Consider the following 25,930-nt stretch of genomic DNA (forward strand, 5'->3'; position numbering starts at 1 on the left):
ACTTACCCATACAACCATACACACAGCCACTGACTCACCGATCCAGCCAGTTACACACCCAGTCACTTACTCATACAGCAATTTAGACACCCACTCACCCAGTCACTGACACACCCACTCATACAGCCACTGACACACCCACTCACTAATACAGCCACTAAGTCACCTTCAGCTGCTCAGATACCACGTATACAGCCATTTTCACACAGATACACAGTATATGTTAAAAAAAAAAAAAGGAATCACTCAGTAGTACACAAAGTTACAAATCAGACTTTTGTGGTACCTTAGTCTATACGTTTAACGCAAAAACATTTGGAAAACACAATCACTGGATGATGTCACCAGCGAAGTCACTGAGCATATCACATGTGAGGTCATAAGCACTGCATTGCCGGGGCGTAAGTTATAGCTAGCTCGCTCAGATAACTATAACTGCTGAATTTTCTGTGAACATTTTTTTTAGAACTGCTCTCGGGACCCCACACATGAGTGAGACTATTATGAACTTATGACTATTGATGAGGATCCCCTGGAAGAGAAATCTATATCCTCTAATTTCTTTGTCATCTTCGAAAGAGTAGAATAATTTCTGGAAAAAACAAGTCTTTGAGATAGTTGGACAGGAGGTTGTTTTTTTCCACACAAACTCCAGCTGCTTACTTCAATTGGAATTAGCTGATTTCTCGAACACTCCTTTCCACCATCAACAGAACACAAATAAATAAGTTAACTTGTCACAGATGCGTCGGATGTAGCTTTCTGGGCAAATCAAACAAGTTACTTCCATTCAGTAACGCTGTTCCAGGTGGACACTATCTTACCACGGATTCCTCACTAATCTTTTTTCCAGATGTCAAGCAGGATCCAGAGATTTATTCAGCAATGTTACATGAGGGCCGTCAGAAGGCACTATATGGCTATATAGTGACTTCACACTGCCAGGAAATACATATAGGACATATAAGCACCATGGAAACGACATCCTCATACGCCGACATCCTACTTCTGCACACTCAAATGTACCACACTTTGATGAGATTGCAGAGGACTGCCAAAATCTAATTTGGAACCTTATTAAGATGTTCAAGAGTCAATTCCATGGAATGAAGAGGTAGGAGGGTGGTGAAGAATCTGCAGTTAGAGTATCCACTATTCAAATTGAAGACACAACTCTATGGCCATTTAGAAAAGCGTAGAAACTTTGGATTCAGCCAGCAAGATGCAGAACCCAACCACACAGCCAAATACTTGTTGGGACACGATTTTCTCCTAAATCTGCAATATTACAGTGGAGAACCCAGCAACTATGACCTTGACAGATCATGCCCCCATTAGTTTCAGCATACCCATCCCACACCATCATAGACGAAATGTCACTACAGGCAACTGGAGCGCTAACGGCGAACAAGTCGACACACCGCAGAAAGTCATCTTGAAAGCAGCCATAAGACATTACCAGCAACAGATATGGAAGACCAAGCACACAGCTCTTGCAGATCACATCGACGCAAGCAGTAACCGAAGCAAAGTTTTGACATCAAAGATCTGTTCCTTGTGCCGCCTCAAGCAATATCACGCCATCACATGACCTTTGCAACAAGCTCTAGGAATCATTAGTAAATAAAATCAAGTCATATACAAAAAAGTTGACCCTCAACTGTACTCCCTTCACCGCCGCAACTTGATTTTCCATCACGGGAGATGAACGAACCCTGACCTCTTGGCCTGCTGTTACAACTTTTAAAATCACAATCATGAAGATCACCCTCTTAGGGACTCCATCATACCCTTGCTCCTCCATGCCATCACCAAAGGACTCCTACCGATCAGCAAAGCACTAACATCCATCGACTCTGCCACGCTCCCAGACACCTGGCAACATGCCACCATCATGCCCCTGCTCAATGAAATCATCTGCTGATCCAGCCACGTTTTTTAACTACAGACCCATCTACACCCTACCATGTGCGGCAAAGATATTAGAGAAACGAATCAACTGACGCCTCACCGAAGACCTCAGCAACTACCAGATCCTCGACACCACGCAGGTTGGATTCAGGCCCAACCACAGTACAAAAACTGCAATCGTCACCATGAAAGATGACATTCATATGATCCTTGACAGAAGATGCCACAGCACTCATTCTACTGTACCTCTCTGCAGCTTTTGACACAGTTTCACACCCCATCATCGTCCAGTGCCTGCACAAGACTAGCATCCAAGAACCCACTCTCCACTGGATCTGCTTCTTCTTAATGGGTAGAACACAAGCCGTCAGTCTGGCATTTTACTGCTCAGAAGCCAGCAAACTCATCTTTGGTGTGCCTCATGGTTCATTACTCAGCCCCACCCTTTTCATCAAATACATGATCCCTCTGTCTAACATAATCCACCCATACATACATACATAACCATCCTCTCCAACGCAGACGACATGCAACTGATACTCTGTACTGTCTAAAGCTCAAGACAGAAATAGTTCTCTTCAGCAACAACACCTAATAATGGGACTCCAAGTGGTGACCAGCCGAACTTAGACCCACACCAGAAACCAAGCCAGGAACCTCAGAATAATCATCAGCAGCAAACTAGACATGGCCACACAAGTCAACGCTGTCAATACCCTGAAAATGCTGAGGAAGATCTTCAAATGGCTCCCAAGCAACACAAGTAAAACTAACTCACACCCTAGATGCCAGCAAGCTGGACTAGGGAACACCCTCTACGACAGACTCACCAGGAGACTATAAACCTTACACAACTGAACAGCCAGACTCACCCTCAACTTCACACACAGAATTCACACCACATCTCCTTTCACCAATCACCCAGAACCTTCACTCTACAGGGCTCCTACCCGCACACATCCCTCGTATAAATAGACTCAGATCAGGACGGGTGATTTATTACATCGCTCTCAAAGTGTGGAACAACCTCCCACTCCACACGAGAGCCTTCTCTTAACTTCTTGAATTCTGCAAGGAGCAGAAGACCTAGCTTTTTAGTTAACCAACCTACAACAGGCAGGGCTAGGCACACACTTGCTCAGCACCAAGAGTTACCAATGGTAAATGGTTATTCTGATGGACACCTCTAACTGCAGATTCCTAGTCATTAGAATAGATACCTGAGCAGTACGTTCCAACGGTGGAGAGTCTGATAAGTAGACTCCAATTACAAAGTTTTGCAGAACTGAGCAGATAAAATGGCCCTACATTTGGACTAGACAGTCAAGGCAGTAGAGATATAATGGCCCTACATTTGGACTAAACAGTCCAGGCAGTAGTGTTACATCAACTTGTGCACAGACGCACACATCAAAGCTCGCACACGTCCAGAACTGGTAACCCCCTTGCTAATACCATCATAGAGGGCGCTGCTGAGCAGAACTGAGCCCAAAGGCCTTCTAGAAGTTTTTCTTAGCCACCCCACAGCAGATTTTAATGCAGAGAACTATCCACCTTAAAGTACTTTTGCATCGCCTTGCCTTTCATGTCCCAAGTGAAATCCACAAAGTGTGAATTATTGACACAATGGTCTTTCGTAAGATCAGTGTAGAAATGTTTTGCTCTTTTAGAGTCAAGCTGCTTTCACGGGGTGTGGAAGACCTAAAAATGTATGCAGGGTGATGGACAGATCAACATGGAAGGGTACTATCACCTTTGACAAGAAAGCAGCCAGGGTCCTCAGAACCAATTTGGCAAGGAAGTGCTGACGGTTGAACAGATTGCACTTGTAGCTCACACATGTGTGGTGATCGAAATGAGAAAATCTGTTTCGATTAATAGAAGACCGCAACCGTACACAGGTTTGAATGGCGTTCAAATAAGTAAGCTAGATTTAGATACTACTGAGGCATGATGGAATGAATTGGAGGAAACAGGTGTCACGCCTTTTAGAAAACACATCACCAGTGATCTAAAGATAGGGTTCATCAGGCAAAATTAAAAAGGGTTGACAAGTAACCCCCAGAACGGGGCACAAACTTTTACCAGAACCCAACATAGATGGACTTTATGGACAGGTGGCCTGGCTATAGGAATGACATCTACCTCAGGAATTAATTCAAAATAAGTAAACTGTCACCACTGAATATCTACACCATGAGTAGTAGGTGGGAGAGATTCAGGTGTAGGCATCTTACTGTGACAGAAGGTCCTACTAAAGGGATAGCTAAATCGGAGGATAAATGCTTAGGCACTCTGGATACCATATTCTCCTGGTCCAGTCTGGCGATATTAAGATAACCTGGGCCTGGTCTAATCTTACTTTTCTCAGGACTCCAGGCAATAGAGAAAGTGGTGGAAAAGAATACAGGAGACCAGTGTAATTTCACAGATGGAATGAGTCTCCCAGTGACGTTTGAGGAAACTCCAAAACACAAATACTCTGACACTTGGTATTTAACAATAGCGAACAGATCTAACCAAGCCATGCCCCACAGATCAAAGATGGCCTGTGCCAATTCAGGGATTGAGATGGTGCTTGTGGTTCGCCAGCCAAATAACTCTTAGCTCTTCTTATCTGGTTTTCTCGGAACCTACTAGGTGGCCGGTTAACAAAAATATCTTTAGCTGGTTCAGCCACCTCCCGAGAAGTAGAGCTTCCTGGCAGATCTCCACCTGTCACTGCTTTCTGCAGTACCACATAGCAGTTGTCTTGTCTACCTGTCCTAGCTGTCCCTTCACGTTTGGTAAAGCTTTTGTTGACAACTAAATCTCCAAAGCACCAAAGGAATAATGAGAAACTGGAGCTCTGCTGGAGACCAGACATGGTCTGTGCACCCTATGACAGATGAGCTGCTCCCATAACAGCGACAAATGCATGCCTGCCCTGGTGGCAGCACATTACTGAAAGGCTGACTGGCTGTTTGAAGCAACAACACAAGCCTTTCACATTGCAGGCAGATCCCAATCTAATTTTGAAAGCTGGGCCTAGATCCCTACACAGGTGGGCTCAGTGAGAGACTGAACCCTCCTGTAGGCGGATTTGAGGAATGGGTCCAAAGCACTCATTTCCCCCTTGCAAAGGGCACAGACTATAGGCAACCACTTTGTAGGGCAGTCAGTGCACCCCACGGTGGTTTCTTTGTGGCTGCATCATAAGTGGATGAGTGGATAATTTATGGAGTACAAAGGAGTTAAATGACAGAAAAAGAAAGTAACATGAAAAAGAAAAATTGCAAATGCAGTACCGGCTGTGCCATTGGTTTTGGGGCAAAAAGTAGTCCCAGTATGATGTGGTTTAGTTTAACACGTGCTGTTTGGGCTGGTCACGTCACCTGTGAGTGTGCCATGTTAAACTTTGAAGGCCAAAAAAAATGGGCCAAACTACTGAAGCAAAAGGTGTGCAACCCACATATATGAACAATTGTTACTTACCTGTAAACATGTGGTTCTCCAGTATTGGTGTCTTTCATAGATTCACATGCTTGAATATTCCCCGTCGCCGGAGTGGGAGTCCCACGGTAAATAAAATAGCAATATATATAGCAAAATATATACATAAATAATAACATAATTAGCGTTATACAGGTGTAAAAACACCCATAGTGTACCTATATGAGAAACTCCATAGGAATACAATGGAGAGAGACAAAAGACTTTTGTAGTCTATCTCTGTCATTATGGAAGTCCGAACTCCAGCCAATCAGGCGTCAGCCCCTCTCTAGAACCTTCTCCTCAGAGCCTCTCACCTCAGATTTTCGTAGCACCAAAGTGACTTTAAAGTGTATGAGGAGAAGAGAGCCTCTGAAGGGAGGAGGGAGGGTCGCATGTGAATCTATGAAAGACACCAATACTGGAGAACCACCTGTTTACAGGTAAGTAACAATTGTTCTTCTCCAGTATTAGGGTGTCTTTCATAGATTCACATGCTTGAATATAGAATAGCTAGCAGTAACAATCACCATTGTTTCCATGCCAAAATAGATTCAAAAATATAAAGATAATCAATCTTCTTATGCATAAAAACAGTATTGAACAACTGTAACATTGTAAATGCATAATATAAATGGAAACAATATGGAGGAGGGAGGAAGAGGCTCACCTTACTTAAAAAGATTGCGCAGCACTGCCTGTCCCACTGCAGCATCCTCCTCGCTTAAAGTTGCCAAGCAGTAGTGCTTAGTAAACGTGTGTCTGGTCGACCACGTAGCTGCTCTGCAGATGTGTTGCAAAGATACTCCAGCAAATAAGGCAGTAGATGATGATACTGCCCTAGTGGAGTGTGCCCTTACTGGAGACTGCAGAGGTTTATTTGCCCTTTGGTGGCAGAAGACAATAGCTGCCGAGATCCAGCGTGCAATCGTTGGTTTAGTAACCTGACGTCCTTTAGGACAGCGTCCATATGCTATAAAAAGTTGATTGGATTTTCGGAACGAAGCTGTCTTACTGATGTAGAACTTTAGACACCGCTTCACGTCCAAAGAATGCAATCTTTGCTCTGCAGGTGTCTGAGGATTGGCAAAAAAGGTCTTTAATATTACTGGCTCATTAATATGAAAGTCAGTAGGCACCTTGGGTAGAAATGATGGATTGGTGCGTAACACTACAGCATCCGGTTTGAACTGCAGGAAAGGAGGTTTGATGGTAAAAGCATGAATGTCACTGACACGACGTGAAGACGTTAGTGCCAGAAGTAGGGCTACTTTCCAAGTTAGATATTTTAGGTCGGCCTTGTGAATGGGCTCGAACGGAGGTCTCATCAATCGCGCTAACACAACGTTGAGGTGCCACAACGGAGGAGGACGCCGAACTGGCGGAAATTTTCAGAATAAGCCTTTAAAGAATTGGCGGATTATTCTTGAGGAACAAAGGGAACTTGATCCATCTTGCCGGAATCGGGAAATAGCTGCTAGAAAAACCCGTAAGGTTGCATGAGACAGTCCAGAACTAGCTAGGTGCAAGAAGAATGGTAGCAATTGCTCTGCCGTGGAATGTATCGGATGGACTCCGTTAGCAGCACACCAGTGGCAGAATCTTTTCCATTTGAACTTGTACGTCCTGACTGTAGAGGGTGCTCTTGCTTGGGCCAAAATATCCCTACAATCCTGCGGGATGTCTAGGTGGGCGAACTCATGGTGTTCTGGTTCCAGGCCGATAAGCTCAGTGAGGAGGGATTTGGATGACAAATTCTCCCTTCGCTCATTGTGAGCAGATCCGTCCGATGTTGCAGGAGGATTGGTTGGCATTGGGAAAGCAGGAGCAGTTCTGAGAACCACGCTTGTCGTGGCCAGCGCGGGGCTATTAGAATCAGGTGGCAAGGTTGTCTCCTCATCTTCCAAAGAACCCGAGGTATGAGGGGTATTGGAGGAAAGGCGTACGCAAATAGATTGCACCAGTTTATCAAAAGGGCATTCCCCTGCGACTCCTTGTGGGGATGCCAGCTTGCGTAATTTCGGCTTTTCCGGTTCTCCGGCGTAGCAAAGAGATCCAGCTGCGGACGACCCCATAGTTGGAATATCCTCTCTAGAGTGGGTGGGTGTAACTCCCACTCGTGGGTCGACGAGGAGGACCTGCTCAGGGAATCCGCTAGGACATTGGATACTCCTGGTAGATGTACTGCCGTAATCATGATATGATGACTGAGAGACTAGTCCCAAATTCTTTGAGCTAACCTGGAGAGACTTGGGGATTTTGTTCCGCCCTGTTTGTTCACATAGTGCATACAGGTTGTGTTGTCTGTCTGTATTAGCACTGACTCTCCTTGGAGCAAAGGTAGAAATGATTTTAGAGCCAGAAAAATCGCCATCAGCTCCAACTTGTTGATGTGCCAAGATCTTCGATGTGTTGACCATCTTCCCTTCACAGAGAGATCCTCCAAATGTGCGCCCCATCCCTCCAATGAGGCGTCTGTCGTGATTGTCCTGTCCGGCGGCACCGACAGAAATGACATGACTTCCGTCAAGTTGGCTGGAATTGTCCACCATGCGAGTGCTGACTTCATTTGATCTGTGACACATATCATGTCGTGGAAAGATCCCGTTACCTGACGCCACTGAGCATCCAGAGCTTCCTGGATAGGACGTGTCCTCAGTCGGCAATGAGGGATCAAGGCAATGGATGATGACGCCATTCCCAGAAACGATTTTAACAGTCTCACAGAAACGGACTCTTTTGATCTGATCAGAGACACCAGTCGCAGCATCTTTTGTAAACGCTCCTGGGAGAGAAACGCCTTTGCTGATACAGTTTCCAGAGTTGCTCCCAGAAAATCTCTTTGTTGGTACGGATGAAGTTGGGATTTTTCTGCATTTACGGACAGACCTAATGAGCGAAACACGTCCTGGCACAGAAGAGTGTGTTGTTGCAGGTGAGTGCTTGACTGAGATTTCAGGAGAAAATCGTCCAGGTTTGTAAATATTTGCACTCCCTGGAGTCGCAAAAACGCTATTACTGGAGCTAGTACCTTCGTGAACACTCGAGGGGCCGAGCGCAGGCCAAATGGTAACACTTTGAGTTGGTAATCGTGTTGACCCACTCGAAAACGCAGGAACTTCCGATGCCGCTGTAATATAGGGATATGAAAATAGGCATCCTGGAGATCTATCGTTGCCAGAAAATCTTCCTGCAAGAGTAAGCGCAAGATGTCTACTAGCGTCATCATACGGAAGGATTGGCTCTTTATATATTTGTTTAGTGCCCTTAGATCGAGGATGGGCCTCCACTCTCCGTTTTTCTTTGCGATCAGAAAGAACCGGGAATAAAAACCTTTTCCCTTTTCAGACACTGGCACCAATTCTATAGCTCCTTTTTGCCTTAAAAGTCGAACTTGATGCAACAGTTCTTTCATGTGAGCTGGTGGCGGTCCGGAGGGTGGTGTGGGAGGAGGGAATTTGGTGAATTCTAAGGCGTGTCCCTTTTTTACAATGTCTAAAACCCAACAGTCCCTTGAGATGGAGGACCATTGGGAAAAGAACAGAGAGATTCGACCTCCAACCTTGTCCGTCTGGTAAGAGTCACTGTCTCTTTGACGCGGTTCCTCTGTATGAGGATTTTCCTCTATATGACTTGGAGGTTTGATGTCGTGATGCTTGCTGTTGCTGGCCATAAGAGTAACGGTTGGATCCTTGATTGTAAGGTTTGTATTGTTTATTGTCCCTTTGAAAACTTGAGGAGGTGCCGCGTCCGCGTGCACCACGAAAATTGCTCCTTTGAAATTGAAGGTTTCCTAACGATCTAGCTGTCTCAGTATCCTTCTTTATGGACTGTAGAGCTTCATCGACGTGGCTTCCAAATAACGCCTCGCCGTCATACGCCATGTTAAGGATCATGGACTGTACCTCCTGACGAAAGGATGTCGATCTTAACCATCCTTGCCTACGCAGAACAGCCGCTCCGGCAAGCTGACGGAACCCCATGCAGGCGATGTCTACTGCACAATCGATTATTTCCGCCGATGCCGCTTCTCCCTCTTGGAGCAACTTCATTGCCTCCACCTTAGATGGCTCTGGCAACTCCTGAACCACATCCGAAATATCAGCCCATACTTGTCTGTCATATTGTCCCAAGATGGCCAAGGCATTAGCTACTCTAACCACAGTAGAGGCCATAGAAGAGAATTTACGCCCTATTGCATCCATCCGACGTCCGTCACGATCCGGAGGTGTGGTGATAGTAGATGCAGGATTTTTCGCCTTACGTTGCGCTGCCTGCGTAACGACTGACTCAGGTTTAGCCTGACCCATGAGGCATGCTGGGGTTCCTATTGGTGCCTTATATTTCTTTTCTAATCGAGGCACCTGTGCTGGCAAGGTATTCGGTGTCTGCATTAATTTCTTGCCTTCTTCCCAAATAAACTCCACAATGGGAATAGCATGCGTCTGTTTATAAGGTTGATTCTTGAAATCATAAAGGAAGCAATCTTCCTCTCTGCGCTCCGGTGTTAGTTTAAAACGGTGTGCTGCCCTTTCCATCAGTTGGTGAAAATTGGCTATGTCCACTGGAGGTGAATCCCCTGTTACTATCTGTGAGGGGGATGGTGTTTGTGCCTGGTAATTGTCCCACTCCGCCATATCATCGTCATTGTCATCCACATCCCCATCATCATCTGGGATTTCACCCTCTTCTGTGTCCTGAGGGCCTTCCTCTACAGGCTCATAGTGAGGTAACAACCTTTCTGGAACCTGTCTTGGAGGTGCAGACGGCATCTGAGGAACCGGATTTACAATAGGTACCGGTGGAATATTTGCCGGAATCACCGGGGCTGACGGAACCTCTGAACGTTGAGGGGATAGAGGGAACCGTTGGTTGTAGTCGTCCAACATGCGTTGGAGATTAGTTATGAGCGACAAAGGAAGAGTCGCCGTTTTATGCTTCGTAGGGACCTGCTGTATGTAAACTGGATCTTCATCCTCACTGCTGACATCCTGGCATTTAATAACTAAGTCGGACGGGCTTTGTGCCGTTCCAAAAGACTCCGGTAACCCCTCGGACTCCTGATCAGAATCCGTAGCGAATAATGGTGAGGGAGGCTGTGCATCTCCCACAGGAATATTGTCTTCCTGGCTATCCAGGCCAACACTAGGAGGTAATGGTGTCCAAGAAACCCCAGTTAAAGATGAAACCGACGCTGAAGTTAGCTGAGGTAGTTGTTCCCTCCTTGTCTTCTGGGCAGACGAAACTCTGCTTACTCTTATCTTTACAAATGTCCCTGCCGTCGACTGCTGCATGGTATGTTCTGCAGACGCCTTTGGAGAGGCCCTCGTCGACGGAGCCGTCGTCGACGGAATGATGGTCGACGGAACTATCGTCGACAGAGTCTGTGGCAACAAAATCAATGTCGACGGATCCGCCGTCAACGGGGCCGCTGTCGACAGAGCCACCGTCGACCGAGCCGCTGCCGACGGAGCCGTCGTCGATGTTTTCGTCGACAAGGCTTTCGTCGACGGAACCACCGTCGACAATGTCGTCGACGGGATCTTCTTTTTCTTCGTCGACGGAGTGGGCGTCGACGAGCTCGACGACGTCTTCGTCGACGACACAATCTTCGTCGACGGAACATTTAACTTCTTCGTCGACGATGAAGTAATGGGCAAAATAGAAGTTACCGCCCTCGAGGTACTGATGGTAATCGTCGACGAGGATAACGTCGACAGAACGCTCGTCGACGACGAAGCAGCTGATGTCGTCGTCAGAGTCACCGTCGACGAGCTAGAAACCGCAGATCTCGTCGTCGGGAGTATCGTCGACGAGGCGGACAATCTTTTCCCTGAGGAATGGGAAGTAGACGCCTCAGCAGCCTGAGAACAGTGTCCCTTAGGCGATAAAGCAGTAGGTGAGACAGCAGAAGTGGCAGCTGTCAGAGTCAAAGATAGTTTCTTTTTCTTGAGGAAAGGAGATGGTAACTCCTGCACACTACTGCGCTTAGAGGCTGGTTGAGAACGGCCAGAAAGAAGACTTTCAACATCAGAGAGTGGGTTATCCTTATCCTTCAGTCTCTGTAGCCATAATAACAGGCGGCCTTCTCTGTCCTTTAAAGTTTTTGTAGAAAAGGTTCTACAAAATTTACATTTTGCCACTTCATGGTCTGGGTATAAACAGTAAATACACTTACTGTGTGGGTCCTCAGAAAATAAACGCAGTTATCCACACGAAGAACATGGTCTAAACAAAGATTTCTTACTAGAAGACATCCTGACAAAAACTGAGCAGAGCTCAGGGAGACTCCCTGTCACACGACGTGCGGTAGAAAATCTGAGGTGAGAGGCTCTGAGGAGAAGGTTCTAGAGAGGGGCTGACGCCTGATTGGCTGGAGTTCGGACTTACATAATGACAGAGATAGACTACAAAAGTCTTTTGTCTCTCTCCATTGTATTCCTATGGAGTTTCTCATATAGGTACACTATGGGTGTTTTTACACCTGTATAACGCTAATTATGTGATTATTTATGTATATATTTTGCTATATATATTGCTATTTTATTTACCGTGGGACTCCCACTCCGGCGACGGGGAATATTCAAGCATGTGAATCTATGAAAGACACCCTAATACTGGAGAAAAGATGTTTTTTGATGGTTATGCCCGACTGGGTGAGCACCCACAAAGATCTGAGTAACAAAAGGAAAGTCTGAAAATCATATCGCTATCCAAAAGCAAAGCAGAACATCTTCGTTCACAAAACAGGTTTATTTTTTGGTGTCAGAAGAATGTTGAAATTTAACAATGAACATTGAATTGACCATATGTTGGTAATATTGTCATTGGCTTTGAAATGTACATATTTGTATCGACAATTCCATAATTACGCACAGTGGATTGGATGCCGGGTGTTGCCACTGGCAGGTTGTTAGCATTATGGGAGTTGTAGTGTTCTAGGCAGGCACAGATTTTTTTAAATGTCACAGTTGGTAATCTTCTTGAGAGTAGTGGGAGGGTACCGGATAGGAGGGGCGAAGGCTTAGTTTAAAAACTGGAGGCTGAAAGTGAAAGGAAACTCCTTCTGTGAGTAATTGAGGGGGACGGATGTTTGTTCAGCAGGTACGTGATGGGGATACGGAAGTAAGTGGGCAGGGTAGTGTATAACGAAGGAGGGGAGATTATGTAAGTAGGTAGTTGGGTGATTAAGACTTCAAATGTAAAGGGAAAGATAGGAAGGTCGGGTTAGAAGGGTGTTAGATTGTGGTTTAGCAACAAGACGGAGGACGGTGGGTTTGAGAACAGGGAAGGCTAATGCGGCGCATGAATGAAGCATGTTAAGGAAAGGAAGTTTTTGGCGTGCGGTGTAGTAAGGGAAAGGTTTGATGGGAAAGTTATGCACACATGATGGGGAAGCAAGAGGGGTTGAGTTTGTGGGTTTAAGGTAAGGTGGTTATAGTAGAATTACTAACCGAGTGCAACGGTTACACTAAACAATGTGGGGTGAAGAAACCAAGCCTGTCAGTGACATTAAGAGGCCATTCATTTGAATAGTGTATATTATTGAATTTTATGAATGTTAGAAATCGTGTAGCGAGACGCAACTTACAACATGAGATTTTGCATATACATTGACGGATGGAATATTAATATATGTTCAATTGTTATTTTCAGTTACCCCTGACGAAGGGCCACAGAGGCCCGAAATGCATTGGGTTTAAATAAACTGCTTTTGATGAATTTGGCTTTTGTATGTGTTCTTGAAGAGAGGTTCGGAGGGCCCATCTTTCCTTGCATGCGGATTTGAACAATTTTATGTGCGAAAGTGGATAACTTATGGAGTACAAAGGAGTTAAATGAGAGAAAAAGAAAGTAACATGAAAAAGAAAAATTGCAAATGCAGTATTGGCTGTGCCATTGGTCTTGCGGCAAAAAGTAGTTCCAGTAGCATGTTCTTGGTGGCTGCACCCACATACATAATATAGTGCAGGCACAGAGACAGTGTTTCACTCATTAGCCTGTGCGTGTTCTCGGCTGATCTGTATTAAAGAAGGGACAGTGCAAGTATCAGTAACACCAAAGTGTCCCAAGGATGCAGAAAGTGGGCAGATGCGCTTGCCACGCAGAATATGGCCACAGAGGCCTCTGATCACAACCTCTCCCAGATGATTCCAACAGTAAACCATCTGTGATAATGGTGAAGTCTGCGTGTGGAAAGGAGCCTGGCTTGTCTGCCACCACATGAGGTCCTGAGCGGTCTCTTGAGAGACCTGGACACTAAAATAAGTGCTGGGCCCATTGAAATATTTGGTTACCTTGCAGGAACCGTATACGGCATCTGGCCTAAATGATGAGGAGGAAGCACAAGACCAGGAGACCAAGAAGCCTCAGAACCATTCTGACAGAGACCCAAGACAGAGCCCAATAAAGTCAGGATTATAAAGTGAATGTCTCTGACTCGCTGTGGCAGGGCCTTAAATGCCACAGTGTCCACAGTAGCAGCTATGAAGGGAATACTCTGTATAGGTCCTTAGCTCATTGAAGGAAAGCCCCCAAGGAGATCAAGAGTTCAGCCATCATCCAGACATGATTTGTAGTGCACTGCGGCAAGCCGCCCTTGAGCAGCCAGCGATCAAGGTATGAAAATACAGGCATCCCTGTTCTCTAAAGATGAGCCACGGCCAATGCCATGGCAAACGACGAGCTCCACACCCATTGTGAACCACAGATCGTGACTGTGGGACTGTAGGACATGAATATACTATTTATATGATAAGTCTTCTGCAAGGTCAAGGATACCATCCACTTCCCTGGATCCAGAGCAGAGAGGATCTCAGCCAGAATAGGCATTTTGAACTTGTTCTTCTTCAGAAAGGCTTCAATGGCTGGAGGTTCAGTAAAGACCAGAGGTCTCAGTTTTTCAGCACAAAGAAGTGGTATAATAGCACCCTTGCTCTTTCATGAGTTCACATGCTAAATGCAATAGTTCGACCAGGAGGTGATGGAATTGTTGTGTCAAGATAGAGGTATGGTCTGCCAAAGAACAGGGGAGGAGGGGGGGGGGGGGGGTTTGAAGGAAAAATTGAAAGCAGGGCATAGCCTATTTTGGCAAAAGTAAAACCAACTGCTTTAACATGATAAACTTCCAGCCAAGCAGCACATATATCCAGAGCCTCACTGGCAGGTCGTGGTCCTGAGGAGGAAAATCAAAATCCCCTAAACTTTCTAAACTGCTGGTGGAATTATCCTACTGGGTACGATAGCTCCAAGGACTGAACCGTGTCTCAAAGTGTCTTAAAATTGCTTAAGCACAGTTAGCCCTTTCTCTGCACAGTCTAGACTCATCAAGGGAAATACCAGTAAGGGTTGCTAAGACATATCCGTAAAACATCACTGATTACATCCAGGCGCGCATTCTAAGCACTATGATGGTGCCAACAGCACAAACTATAAAAAGTCTGCGGTGCACAGGCACCGCATTTTGCTGCGACCTGTCTGTCTTTTATCGTTTGAGCCAGTCAAGCCAAAGAAAACATTTTCTTATAAAAGACCATCAATACATTTCAACGCCCTAACTTGGAGATTGCGGGGTGGGTTTCATCTGAAAAAGTCCTGGGGTTGACTTGGCTTGTGTATTCCTGCCTAAGCTTTCAGTGTTTTGTCAGAATGTCATGTTCGAAAGAGGCTGGCCAGATGCTGTTGAGCCACAGGTTGACAGACCGGAGAGGATGAGCATGGCTTAAACCAAGTAGCCATGAGATTGTCCATACAGGTTTTCTTAAATGATTGTAGTGGCTCAGATGAAGTCAGACTCAGCTGTAGAATTTCTGTTAATAAATTGCCTGAATTTCCAGATTAGGCAACTGTTAATCTAGCACTTCTACTGCCCTTTGCACCACACAAAAGCAAAAGAGGCACCTACTTCCGCTGGTGGACCAGGTGGTATGTCTACTTCTGTCTCTGCTGAATTATCAAGCACACTGACATTTTGCTAGTCGAAATTACAGCCATTCAGTTGTAAGATGAGAGGGGGAATAGATTGTATGCATCATTTTATTGTGAAGAAATAAGGTATGCCTTGAACCACATTGTAGTCTGAGTATAAGGACATCCTCTAGTCTATGATAATGCGAATCTTGAAGGAAACCCCAAGTCTGAAGGACTGGCTATAAAACTACAGGTTTCACCCTTGTTATTTTATAGTGTAAAATAGGCCTGGCCCATGCCAACAGTTGTTGAGGGTCGGATCAGGTACTAGCACAGGCAAAGTTGGTATCTGTGCCAGTAGAGTGCAAAGCTATGTACCCTGGAGCCAGAGTGGAAGTCTGAATTATCTTCGGTACGTGACTTGCTAACTGAGCCTGAGGTGGAAGTCCTGTCTGGCAAGGCTCACCAGTTGCAGTCCAACTGAAGGCCCCCCCCATGTGGTTCCTAGGGCCCAAAGGCACATGAGAGGGAGCTGGCAGAGACTGGAAAGTTTAGGACGTTAAATGGGGGCCATTATTTGATGCTGCTTCAACAATGCCCATAATATTAAGGGTCCGCCAGGATCAAATGAGGGATCAGTCAGAAGATGCCAGACCCTTTTAGTGTCACAAATGTAACTTCTTGCTCTACTTCAAACAGTAGTATGGGACGAGTCCCACTTTGCTTTCTTGCGCTTGTAGTACGTTTACAACCAGCAGAAGACTTCAAGCAGGAAACAGATTTCAAACCGGACCGATCACGTGACCAAGAAGAACAATAGTTACTTACCTGTAATCTGTGGTTCTCCAGTATTGGTGTCTTTCATAGATTCACATGCCTGAATCATTCCCCGTCGTCGGAGTGAGTGTCCCACGCTACATAAAAAGCAATAATTATGCACATAACCACAAAAAAAAAACCTTGGTAACATAAAACCAGGAAGTAAATTAGCCCTAAGCTACAAGAAAAAACTGCCACACTTATGACTATCATAGTCATTATGAATAGTCCAAACTGCAGCCTATCAGGCGACAGGACCCACCAGAATGTTCTCCCCAGAAGCTCAGGCTCTCAGATTTTCTCGCACAGGAGTGAACCAAAGCATGATAGCCTAAACCAGCCTCTGAGGTGAGGTGGGCGGGTTGCATGTGAATCTATGAAAGACACCAATACTGGAGAACCACAGATTACAGGTAAGTAACTATTGTTCTTCTCCAGTATTAGGGTGTCTTCCATAGATTCACTCGGGGTGATTCGTCAAGCGGGGGCCGAGAAAAAAGGGGGGTCCCAAAACGCGTTTTCCCCATGCATTTTCACAGAATTACTTGAAATTTGGCAGAGAGGTAGTCCTCAGGTCAGGGAAGTGCCTTTTGCATATATGGAGTCAATCTGTTCAGTAGTTCCTGAGAAAATTGCAGTAAAAGCACATAAATATCTATAGCCACGCACCGTGCGCGCACCCTAACGTGCGCGAGCGTAATTCTGATTGGTGGTTACAGGTCAGTCAACGTTCGAATCGGTCGAAATCAGGAAGTGTCGGCCGCCATTTTATTTGTTGTGGGTGCGAGAGTGAAAAAGAGGTGGCGAACGTGAAAAGGGGGCAGGGTAGAGAGTTCCTGACCGCCTAGCCTTTGTCAGGGGGTCCCCAAGGGACCCCGAAGGGTGAAAAAACATTACTTTTTAAATTGCGGGGTGCGCGCACGGTGCGCGCACGGTGAAAAACAGAACAAAAATTGCATTTAAAAAAAATGTACAAATTCACTTAAAAAACCATAGGTTTCACGCACGTTATAGTTAGGAATTAGCATTTAAAAAACATTGCAAATTCACTTAAAAAACCATAGGTTTCACACATGTTATAGTTAGGTGGACATTTCACTCGTAAAAAACCAATGAAATTCCACCGTTATAGTTAGTTCAGATAACTAAAACTCGTGCGACCGCCACTCCATCACAAGGATGAGGTCATGAGTGATGCCACTGACCATGTCATGAGTGATAAAATATGTGACGTCATGAGCACTGGATTGCGGGCGCGCGAGTTATAGATATCTAAATTAACTATAACGGTGGAATTTCATTGGTTTTTTAAGAGTGAAATGTCCAACTAACTATAACATGTGTGAAACCTATGGTTTTTTAAGTTAATGTATATATATATATATATATATATATATATATACACACACACACACACACACACACACACACACACACACACACACACACACACACACACACACGTACGTAACAAGCATTTACAATGCAATGGTCTCGGCATTGGTAAAGTTAGAGCTATTGGCATTGCTCATGACATTTTTGTTTATGTTTTTGTTTTTAAAACATTTAAAGAAACGGCATTGTCATGAGCAATGCCAATAGCTCTAACTTTACCAATGCCGAGACCATTGCATTGTAAATGCTTGTTAAATCTCGGATCGAGACTGCGCAAGCGTAGCCTTCGAGCCGAGACCTAAAAACAGGCACTAAATCGCAAACGTGGATTAACTTAACTTTTTGCACTCATAGTTCGAAAATCAGTTCGTGCTTTTACCAGTAGAGTTAAGGACCATGATATAGGGCCCGCTGTTTCAATGCTAATTTTTCATTACTACTGGGTTTATGACCTCCCCTGCCACGGACTTGCTTAGACCTCTGCCTTCTTCACGTCTGGGCCCCATTTATCACTTGCTGATTCGATCTGTGAAATGCATGTTCCACGAACTTCATATAGAAAGATGCCTTACTTAAAATAAAAACAACAACAAAACACGAGCTCAGCATAATAAAAAACAGTGGTCGGGAATGCTGTGAACCCTCTCTTCAAGTATGGAAACGACCGGTGGCGTTGTTTCAATGTTTGGAATCGAAGTTTAAAATTCGTTGCACGCATAGGAAACTTTCCAAATAACTTCATGGGTAATTAGCGCTTTATAAATTCAATTTCAATATCACTAGGCGCTTTTTTCAGTATCACTAGGTGCTTTGTACCCGTGGGCTCTGACGACAGATTAAGCCTTCCCGGTTGCCTCGGTGTGTGACACATACCAAGACGTAAGATCTGCCCGCCCCATGCCCTAGGCCACTGCTCCTGGAAGAAAAGGGTGAAAGGTGAAGAGCACCACCGCCCCTCCTCCCCGCTCTAGCCCCTGCTGGCTCGGAGGAGCCGGAGCTCTGCTGCTGCATTGTCCAGACAGAAGGCTCTTTACTTCGGAGCGCCTGGGAATAGCTCGGGAGGGGCTCGAAAGGAGCGGCGTGTGGGGGAGGGTATACCTCCATGATGTTTGGAGCATTCAAGAGGCCAGCCAATGGAGAACAGGGGAGAAGAGGGGCGGGTTCAAGCCCCTCTTCTCCAAGTCATTAAATCTCGCGAGCGAGACTGCGCAAGCGCAGCCTTCGCTAGCCGAGACCTAAAAACGGTATATAAATACATATATCATGCAATGAAGTACCAATATTGTCATAATCCTACATAAATACATTTGTGTTCAACATATGCAGAACAATTTCAAGACATAGAAACAGTATGTAATAAGCGTCTAAAAAAAAAAAAAAAAAGAGCATAGTGGAGGATGGAGAACAGAGGCTCACCTTATTTAAAAAGATTGCAGAGTACAGCTTGTCCCACTGACGCAGCTGCATCGCTTGAGGCCTCCAAACAGTAGTTTGGAGGCCTCTTGGATTAGAGATGTAGATTTCAGCCAACCTGGTCTCCTTAGCACTGCTGCACCCACTGACTGTCTGAATCCTGTGGATGCAACATCCACAGCTGCGTCAAGTATTTCCACAGAGGTACACTCTCCTTCTTGTAAGATCTTCAAGGCCTCGGACTTGGAAGGTTCTGGCAGCATGTTAATGTAGGGGGAGATGTCCGACCGCATCTGCCTGTCATATCTCCCTAATATGGCTAGGGAATTTGCAGCACGGACAGTCGTCGCTGCCATAGTGCAAACCTTCTTCCCAATCAAATCCAGCCGTCTGCCATCCCTGTCTGGCGGAGCGGTTATAGGCGAAGAGGGGTTCCTGGCCCGTCTCTGCGCCGCCGTTTGGGCGAAGACAGTCATCTTTTGGTTGACCTATGAGGCATGCAGGTGAGTTGCTTGGTGCCTTATATTTTTTGTCTAATCGAGGTAAGACTGCAGGAAGAGAATAAGGTGCTGTCATGATCTTCAACCCTTCCTTCCAGATGAAGTCTATGATGTGAATGGTCCGTATTTGTCTGGGGCTGATCTGTAATATCATAGAGAAAGCAATCATTCTTCTTTGTATCCATTGGTATGAGAAACCTTTTTGTCGCCCTCTTCATAAGGAGATGAAAACCTCCGATATCTACTGGAGGAGAGTCAACAGGAGCTGGAGCGGACGGTGATGCAGTCTGAAATTGGTATTCGTCCCACTCCAAAAGAACAGACCTATCATCCACTTCTCCCTCTTCCCTGTCATCATCAGTGGTGTTAGCATCATGGGAATGATGAGATGGTACTGGAGAAGGTGGTCTAGGAGATCCTAAAGAAGATACAGAAACCTCAGGCATGGGCGTTGATGGAATAGACTCGGCCGATTCAGAAGGAGGAAAACGGCGATAATAGTCGTCCAACATGTATTGTAAATTATTAAGAAGGGCCAAAGGCATTTGTGCTGTGGGAACCGTGACAGGAGCTGGAGCTTCAGATTCAGGGAAAGGTTCTTCCTCCTGGTCGTCGTCTTGATACTTAATAAGCAATTCCGATGGACCTCTTAGCAGTGAGGAACCTGTCGTCCTCTTCGGATTCCTCTTCGTCTTCCTCAGAATCCAGCAATTGCTCAGGCAACTTCAATGGGGAGAGAGCTTCCAATCAAGAGCCATGTCTTTGTAGCAAAGAGGTCGCCGTCGTAGGCAGGGCAGAGGAGGCAGTAGCCGTTGTTGCAGACCAAACTTGCAAGTCTGTGCAAGAAGACAAAAGAGGCGTCAACGAGTGTGCCGTCAACGATATTGACGCCGACGGGGCTGGAAAAGTGATTGTCGACGAGGCAGCTGTTTTCGTCGACGAGGAGGTCGACGACGACGAGGCAGTCTTCGACGACGAGGTTGCCGTTGACAAGGTAGTTTTCGTCGGAGGCAGTCTTCTACGAGATCTTCTTAACTTTCACCGTTGACGGAGCGCTGCCGATAGATGAAATCTCCTTCGTCGACGAGATGGTTCGAACAGCAACAGAGACCAGCGTCGACAGAGATGAAGCTTATGACATGATCCTCTTGGGTCTCGGTGACGAGAAGTTAACTGTCGACGTAGAAGTAGCGTCGACGATAATCAGCGAAGGAGGAGCTGTCGACGACAGAGCTTTTTGCTGAGGGAAATTTTTCTCAGGGAGTCTTTTTGACGCCAGAGACTTTCCAGTCTTTCTCGGGGGCGTAACAGGCTTAGACTTTGAATGTGGAGAAGCCTTTTTTGAAGAAGAAGGCAAGCTAGAACCCTTAGCGGGTTGAACTTTTCTCGACACCTTAGCCCCAGGAGAAGATAAATCTTCCTCAGCCATCCTCTTCCTAGAGGATATAGATGAACCAGAGGCCACACTTCCCACCTCAGATAAGGGGTTATCCTGGTCTCTAAACTTCTGTAGCCACAGAAGTAGGCGTCCTTCTCTATCTCTGAGGGTCTTCTGAGGGAAGGTCCTGCAAATTTTACAATCTCTTACCTCATGATCTGGATAAAGGCAGTAAATGCACTTCTTGTGGGGGTCTTCTGAACACAGCCGGAGCTTCCCACAAGATTCACAAGGTCTAAAGAGAGATCTCTAAGAAGATGACATTCTGAAGAGAAGAAAAAATCCAGAAAAAATAGTAAAGAACTGAGCAGAGCTCAGTAAGACTCCCTTCACACGACGTGCGGTAGAAAATCTGAGAGCCTGAGCCTCTGGGGAGAACTTTCTGGTGGGTGCTGTTGCCTGATTGGCTGCAGTTTGGACTATACATAATGACTATGATAGTCATAAGTGTGGAAGTTTTTTCTTGTAGCTTAGGGCTACTTTTCTCCCTGGTTTTATGTTACCAAGGTTTTTCTTTGTGGTTATTATGTGCTTTATTATTGCTTTTTTTATGTACCGTGGGACTCCCACTAAGACGACGGGGAATGATTCAGGCATGTGAATCTATGAAAGACACCCTAATACTGGAGAACAGGCCTGTGACTGTTTAAAACGCAACTTCATATTATGCTTTGCCTCCTATTCCCAGACTGCCCTCAGTTAATTAAGAGAGCACTTCTCACATGAAAGAGTCCTGACCAGAGATCAAGCATTGTAGGCCCATATTGTGTGGTTCTGTGACAGACATCCATTTATTGTAGTCCCAGCATTGCTGGAATCGGGGGTAGGGGGTGGAGATCTTCTCTGACAAACTGCTTGCATAATATTGCAGTTAGCGGAAAACCAACAAAGTTGGAAGTGGAGCTCCAGATCCGCATCATAGGGATCTGGAACAAAGAACAGACTTTAGTGTGATGGGGTGGAGCTTATAAGCAGCTCTGCTCCATCACTTCCAGGTCAGTGTGAAATCACCACGAAGCTATAAAGTGCCACCTAATGGCAAGTGGGGAGCATTTCTGAAATAAAATCGAGATCCAGTCCTGCACCTGGGAAAGTTCCAAAGGCGAGGGAATGAGAGGTTAGTGGTATTTGTTACAATAACTAATTAATAAATACATTCTAGTGAGAGGGATATGGTAAAGGGAGGTTCTTCCTTTCCAACCAAAGTACAGAGTTAACAGAAAAAGATGACTTAAGAGTCAAGCCTCTTTGTGAGTCTCAGTTTTGGTCTGGCCTAAACCTCATCTCCTATTGATCCTAAATCATTGTCGTCCCCATTTATTATTCTTGGGTAAGTGGTTTCTTATTTATAAAAGAATAATTGTTTGCCGGACTGTGGTTTAGTTCCTGTTGCTCCTCAAATACATACTTCTTTCTTTGATGTAAGTTTCCCAAAGTTTTCAGTCTCTGCTCGGTTTTTATGGGCTAGAAGATGTTTCTGATCCTTCACTGTCACTGGGATATCCCACACCTTCACTTCAGCTAGAACCTATTAGAACTGAACCAGCCCCATATACCGAACTGCTCTTTGTCAGGTGGACAACATAGCAGGGTTATGATTTGACTTCATTAAGAGGCGGAGTATAAAGGTCGGTATACCTCTGTTAAGTTACTCTGCCATTTTTGTAAAAAAAAAAAAAAACAATATAAATGGCTCAGGACAGATCTGTGGTAAAGATTAATTTGCCACATGCTGCTTCCCTGGTCAATGAGCTCTTAGTCAAAAATCTTGCTAAATCACTCTTCGCCATATTAATAGATGCAAACAAAAATCAACTGTGGTGCTTTGGACCTCAGTTGGTGCTTTTATTGATGACCTTCTAACTAACAACAGCACCACAAAGACAAGTGACACTGACAAGGTGAATATGGTATTGCTTTCAATGACCAGAACAACATTTATTCAAGGGCCGATGACTGGGCCCAGCTTAATGGCTTTCCATGGACATGTAGAATATTTCTTCACAAAGCACTATACATTTAAACGTTCATTTTTGGGAGAGTCGAACCTGCCCTTTTACCTTAAAGAATTTTAGCTTTGTAAAGCTCCATGGAAAGGAACACTATTGGGTCTGTCACCTGATGACAGAATCTCCCTCATTCAGGGAGAACTCTACACTCATCTGTCCATCATTTAGAGTTTTTCAGAGAAACCCTGCAAAATTACCATTAATTTGAAATGTACTAAAGATGAAGAAAGCTAAAATATTCAGATTGCGAGTGGGACTCAAAAACAGTACCTATGTTACAAGTCTCGAATTCACAAACCAAACCTTGTTGGTTCTGTAAAGACAGGATGCCGGCATCAGTCTAATCTAAATCAAGGTTCTCACTTTAGATCCCTAAAGCTTTCCCTTTAACAGCAGATCACAAGATAGCGTCACTCAGAGGCTGACTGAGCAAAAAGATTTATGAAAGAAACTACAATATTTAAATGTATATCAACAGTACGATGCAGTCACTGCTTTGCAGCAACTTGAGCAAAATCTTCAGCTTTTCGGTTGTAATATGGGAGAGGGAAAGTAAAGCTTTCAGAAAGACCCCACCCAATTCACACAGGTGCTAAGAATTTGAATACAGCCTATTGTGCGGAGTGGTCGTATATTCAATTCAATTACCATAAAAATGGCTCAAACAAGGAGGTGGATATGTTTCTATATTGAATGCACCATATTACCACTGCTACATTGATGGTGGTCCAAGGATTAACAGACTGCAAACAGGACACCATACAAAACTTTAAAAAATGGAAGGCTGGGGACACAAGAATAAAAATACGCTTAACCATGTAACCAGTGGACACAATTCTAGCTGCAGTTGAAAGATTTTGCCCTAGAAAAAGCAGACTTTCTGTAATCAGTTGTTAATTCAAGTGCACATTGAAATAGCGCGTATGAGACCGATGACCCATCTTTCTGACCCAGTGGCTAATGGTCCAAAAATCATTTTACAGATGGCAATATATGGCATGACTGCTGATGACAGATAAAGTGCAGTTTTATACTCCTTTAGTTAACAAAACAATCATCAGTAAAGGAAAATTTCAATTGTTTCCATCTGTGTGTGGCACAAGCTGTCAGACACAGGATATAAAATATCAGTATAGTTGAAATGATTGCAAGTTGAGATTTATCAACACAAACACTAACAATGGCTATTTTACTTAAGAATATAAATGTTGATTTCTTCTAGGAAATCAAAATGGATTTCGTGCAATCATTTTAACATGAATCATTAGCACAATATTACATGTAGCCATTCAGCTCACTAAAAGTTACAGGAAAAAGGAGATTACAAATGCATGAACCAAACCTGATTGGTCAAGGCCGGCTCTGGTACCTGTTCCACACGATTCTTCAGAATGGACCGCGGCATTGGTGAGGGCTCTTCTGGTTGTTGTAGTGGGTACACAGCATTAGCAGATAATGGAGGGTTTAGTGAAACTGGCATATCGAAAGCCGGAGTTCCTCTCTGGTCACCCAGTACTTGCATACGCTGGGAACTGTCATGCCCCGCAGTCACCTGTCGGCTGTATGGGGAAGGACTCCTGCTCCTTCTGTATTTCGGTGCTACTGATGCGTAGAGCTCTTCTACTTCATAGCGTGGACGTTTCAGATCGCGGTCCAATGGGTGCAAAGACTCGTTCAATCGTCCATCAATGTTCCTATCTGGCTGAAGACTAGACGGAGGACTGTAAGATGGAGGGGGCTTATAAAGATCACTATCCAGCAAGTCATCCCCATACCTCATAACATACGGTATGGAGGGCTCTTCGTCACTCAGTCTCCTCTCGTATCGATCAGGATTAGGGCCAAGGTTTGCACTCCTCCTGGTACAAAAAAAAAAAAAGAAATGGTCTGGTTAAAACTACTTTACACAAAGAAATCCATGCAACACAACACACAAGAGGTATTTTAGGCAAGGAGATAAGACTGTATTTGTCACCTGTGCAACAAGAAAATAAGGTAGTTCGAGCGCTAAGGAGCCCGTTATGCATCAGAATGGTGGCTTTGCACCTCAGCTGTTTCTGTTCCCTGAGAAAGGCAGCCATTCAAGATCTGTGGGTAGAGCTCCCACAGGTTGAGCAAGAAATGTTTGTCAAAACCTCATATCGTTATGAGCTCTTCTCTCTGACACACTATATATTCCAGCTGTGCCAGAGTAGTCTAGAAGCCTTACCTGTGAGCAGGACGTGGTGACAGGAGTTTGTCTTTTTCTGCGCCAGCCACTCTTCACTTCTTTAATTCTTAACAAGTATACATGGACGGGTCTTCATTTGCGCTGGCAGTCAGTGCTTTGGCTCAGCAGATTCCCAGAGCAATTATGGGAATCTTAACAGTACAAGGAGGCTTCCCCACGAAATTCGGCCCCACTGATAATCACAAAGGGACTTTGGTCTACTCAGGTAAGCCATCCTGTGCCCATTGTTTAAGCATATGAAAAGCATAGCTAGGTTTGTGCAGTACAAATCATATACATGCAATAATAACTAGCATTTTTTCCGCCATCCCAAGCATGCAAGTGAAAACAATTAAAAAACGGAGCTGATGGCACAGAAATAACTTGGTTTATAGAGACATCTTCACTATATCCAACATACTTAAATAATATAATTTGAAAATATAATTTGAAGAAGCATGCAACAATGTGTTATGGTTTAGCAATTGGAATAAAGTCTGCATTTCTTAATGCTAGCATTACATTATGTGCGCTCTTGGACTACAATTCACAAAATATTTTTAATATAAGCAACCACAGACTCTAGGGATTGTAGGAGGGTGACGAAGGTTGAGTCCACCGGATGTGCAGCTGAACATGAATGGGAGACACGGACACGCTTCCCTGGCACACGATCAGTAGAAAGGTACTGCTTGAACTCCCAGCAACATTCCAATGAGCCGACCACACCATCCTCTTGGAGATGAGTTGTCAGGATGAATTTCAAGGAAGTCACCCTCGAATGCCTGTTTATTCTTGTAGTGTTGATTCCAGGAGGTCACTAGAAAGGACGCCAGGGAAGCTTCTCCTAGTATCT

The 25,930-nt window shown here is 44.9% G+C and overlaps 1 protein-coding gene across 3 annotated transcripts in view; it reads right to left on the reverse strand.

Moving 5' to 3' along the window:
- Positions 1-25,930, reverse strand: part of LOC146816467 (uncharacterized) — a 589,990-nt gene that overhangs the window by 402,042 nt on the left and 162,018 nt on the right. The window contains exon 3 of one of the 3 annotated variants that reach the window (XM_085610297.1): positions 24,208-24,724. The exons of 1 other annotated variant lie outside the window; for it this stretch is intronic. In XM_085610297.1, coding sequence (XP_085466423.1) covers positions 24,208-24,724 — 517 coding nt within the window. The remainder of the gene's footprint in view (positions 1-24,207; positions 24,725-25,930) is intronic. One more of the 3 variants, XM_085610298.1, reaches the window with a different exon arrangement.

The sequence above is a fragment of the Triturus cristatus genome, chromosome 6 (assembly GCF_964204655.1).
Source record: "Triturus cristatus chromosome 6, aTriCri1.1, whole genome shotgun sequence".
Lineage (NCBI taxonomy): Eukaryota > Metazoa > Chordata > Amphibia > Caudata > Salamandridae > Triturus > Triturus cristatus.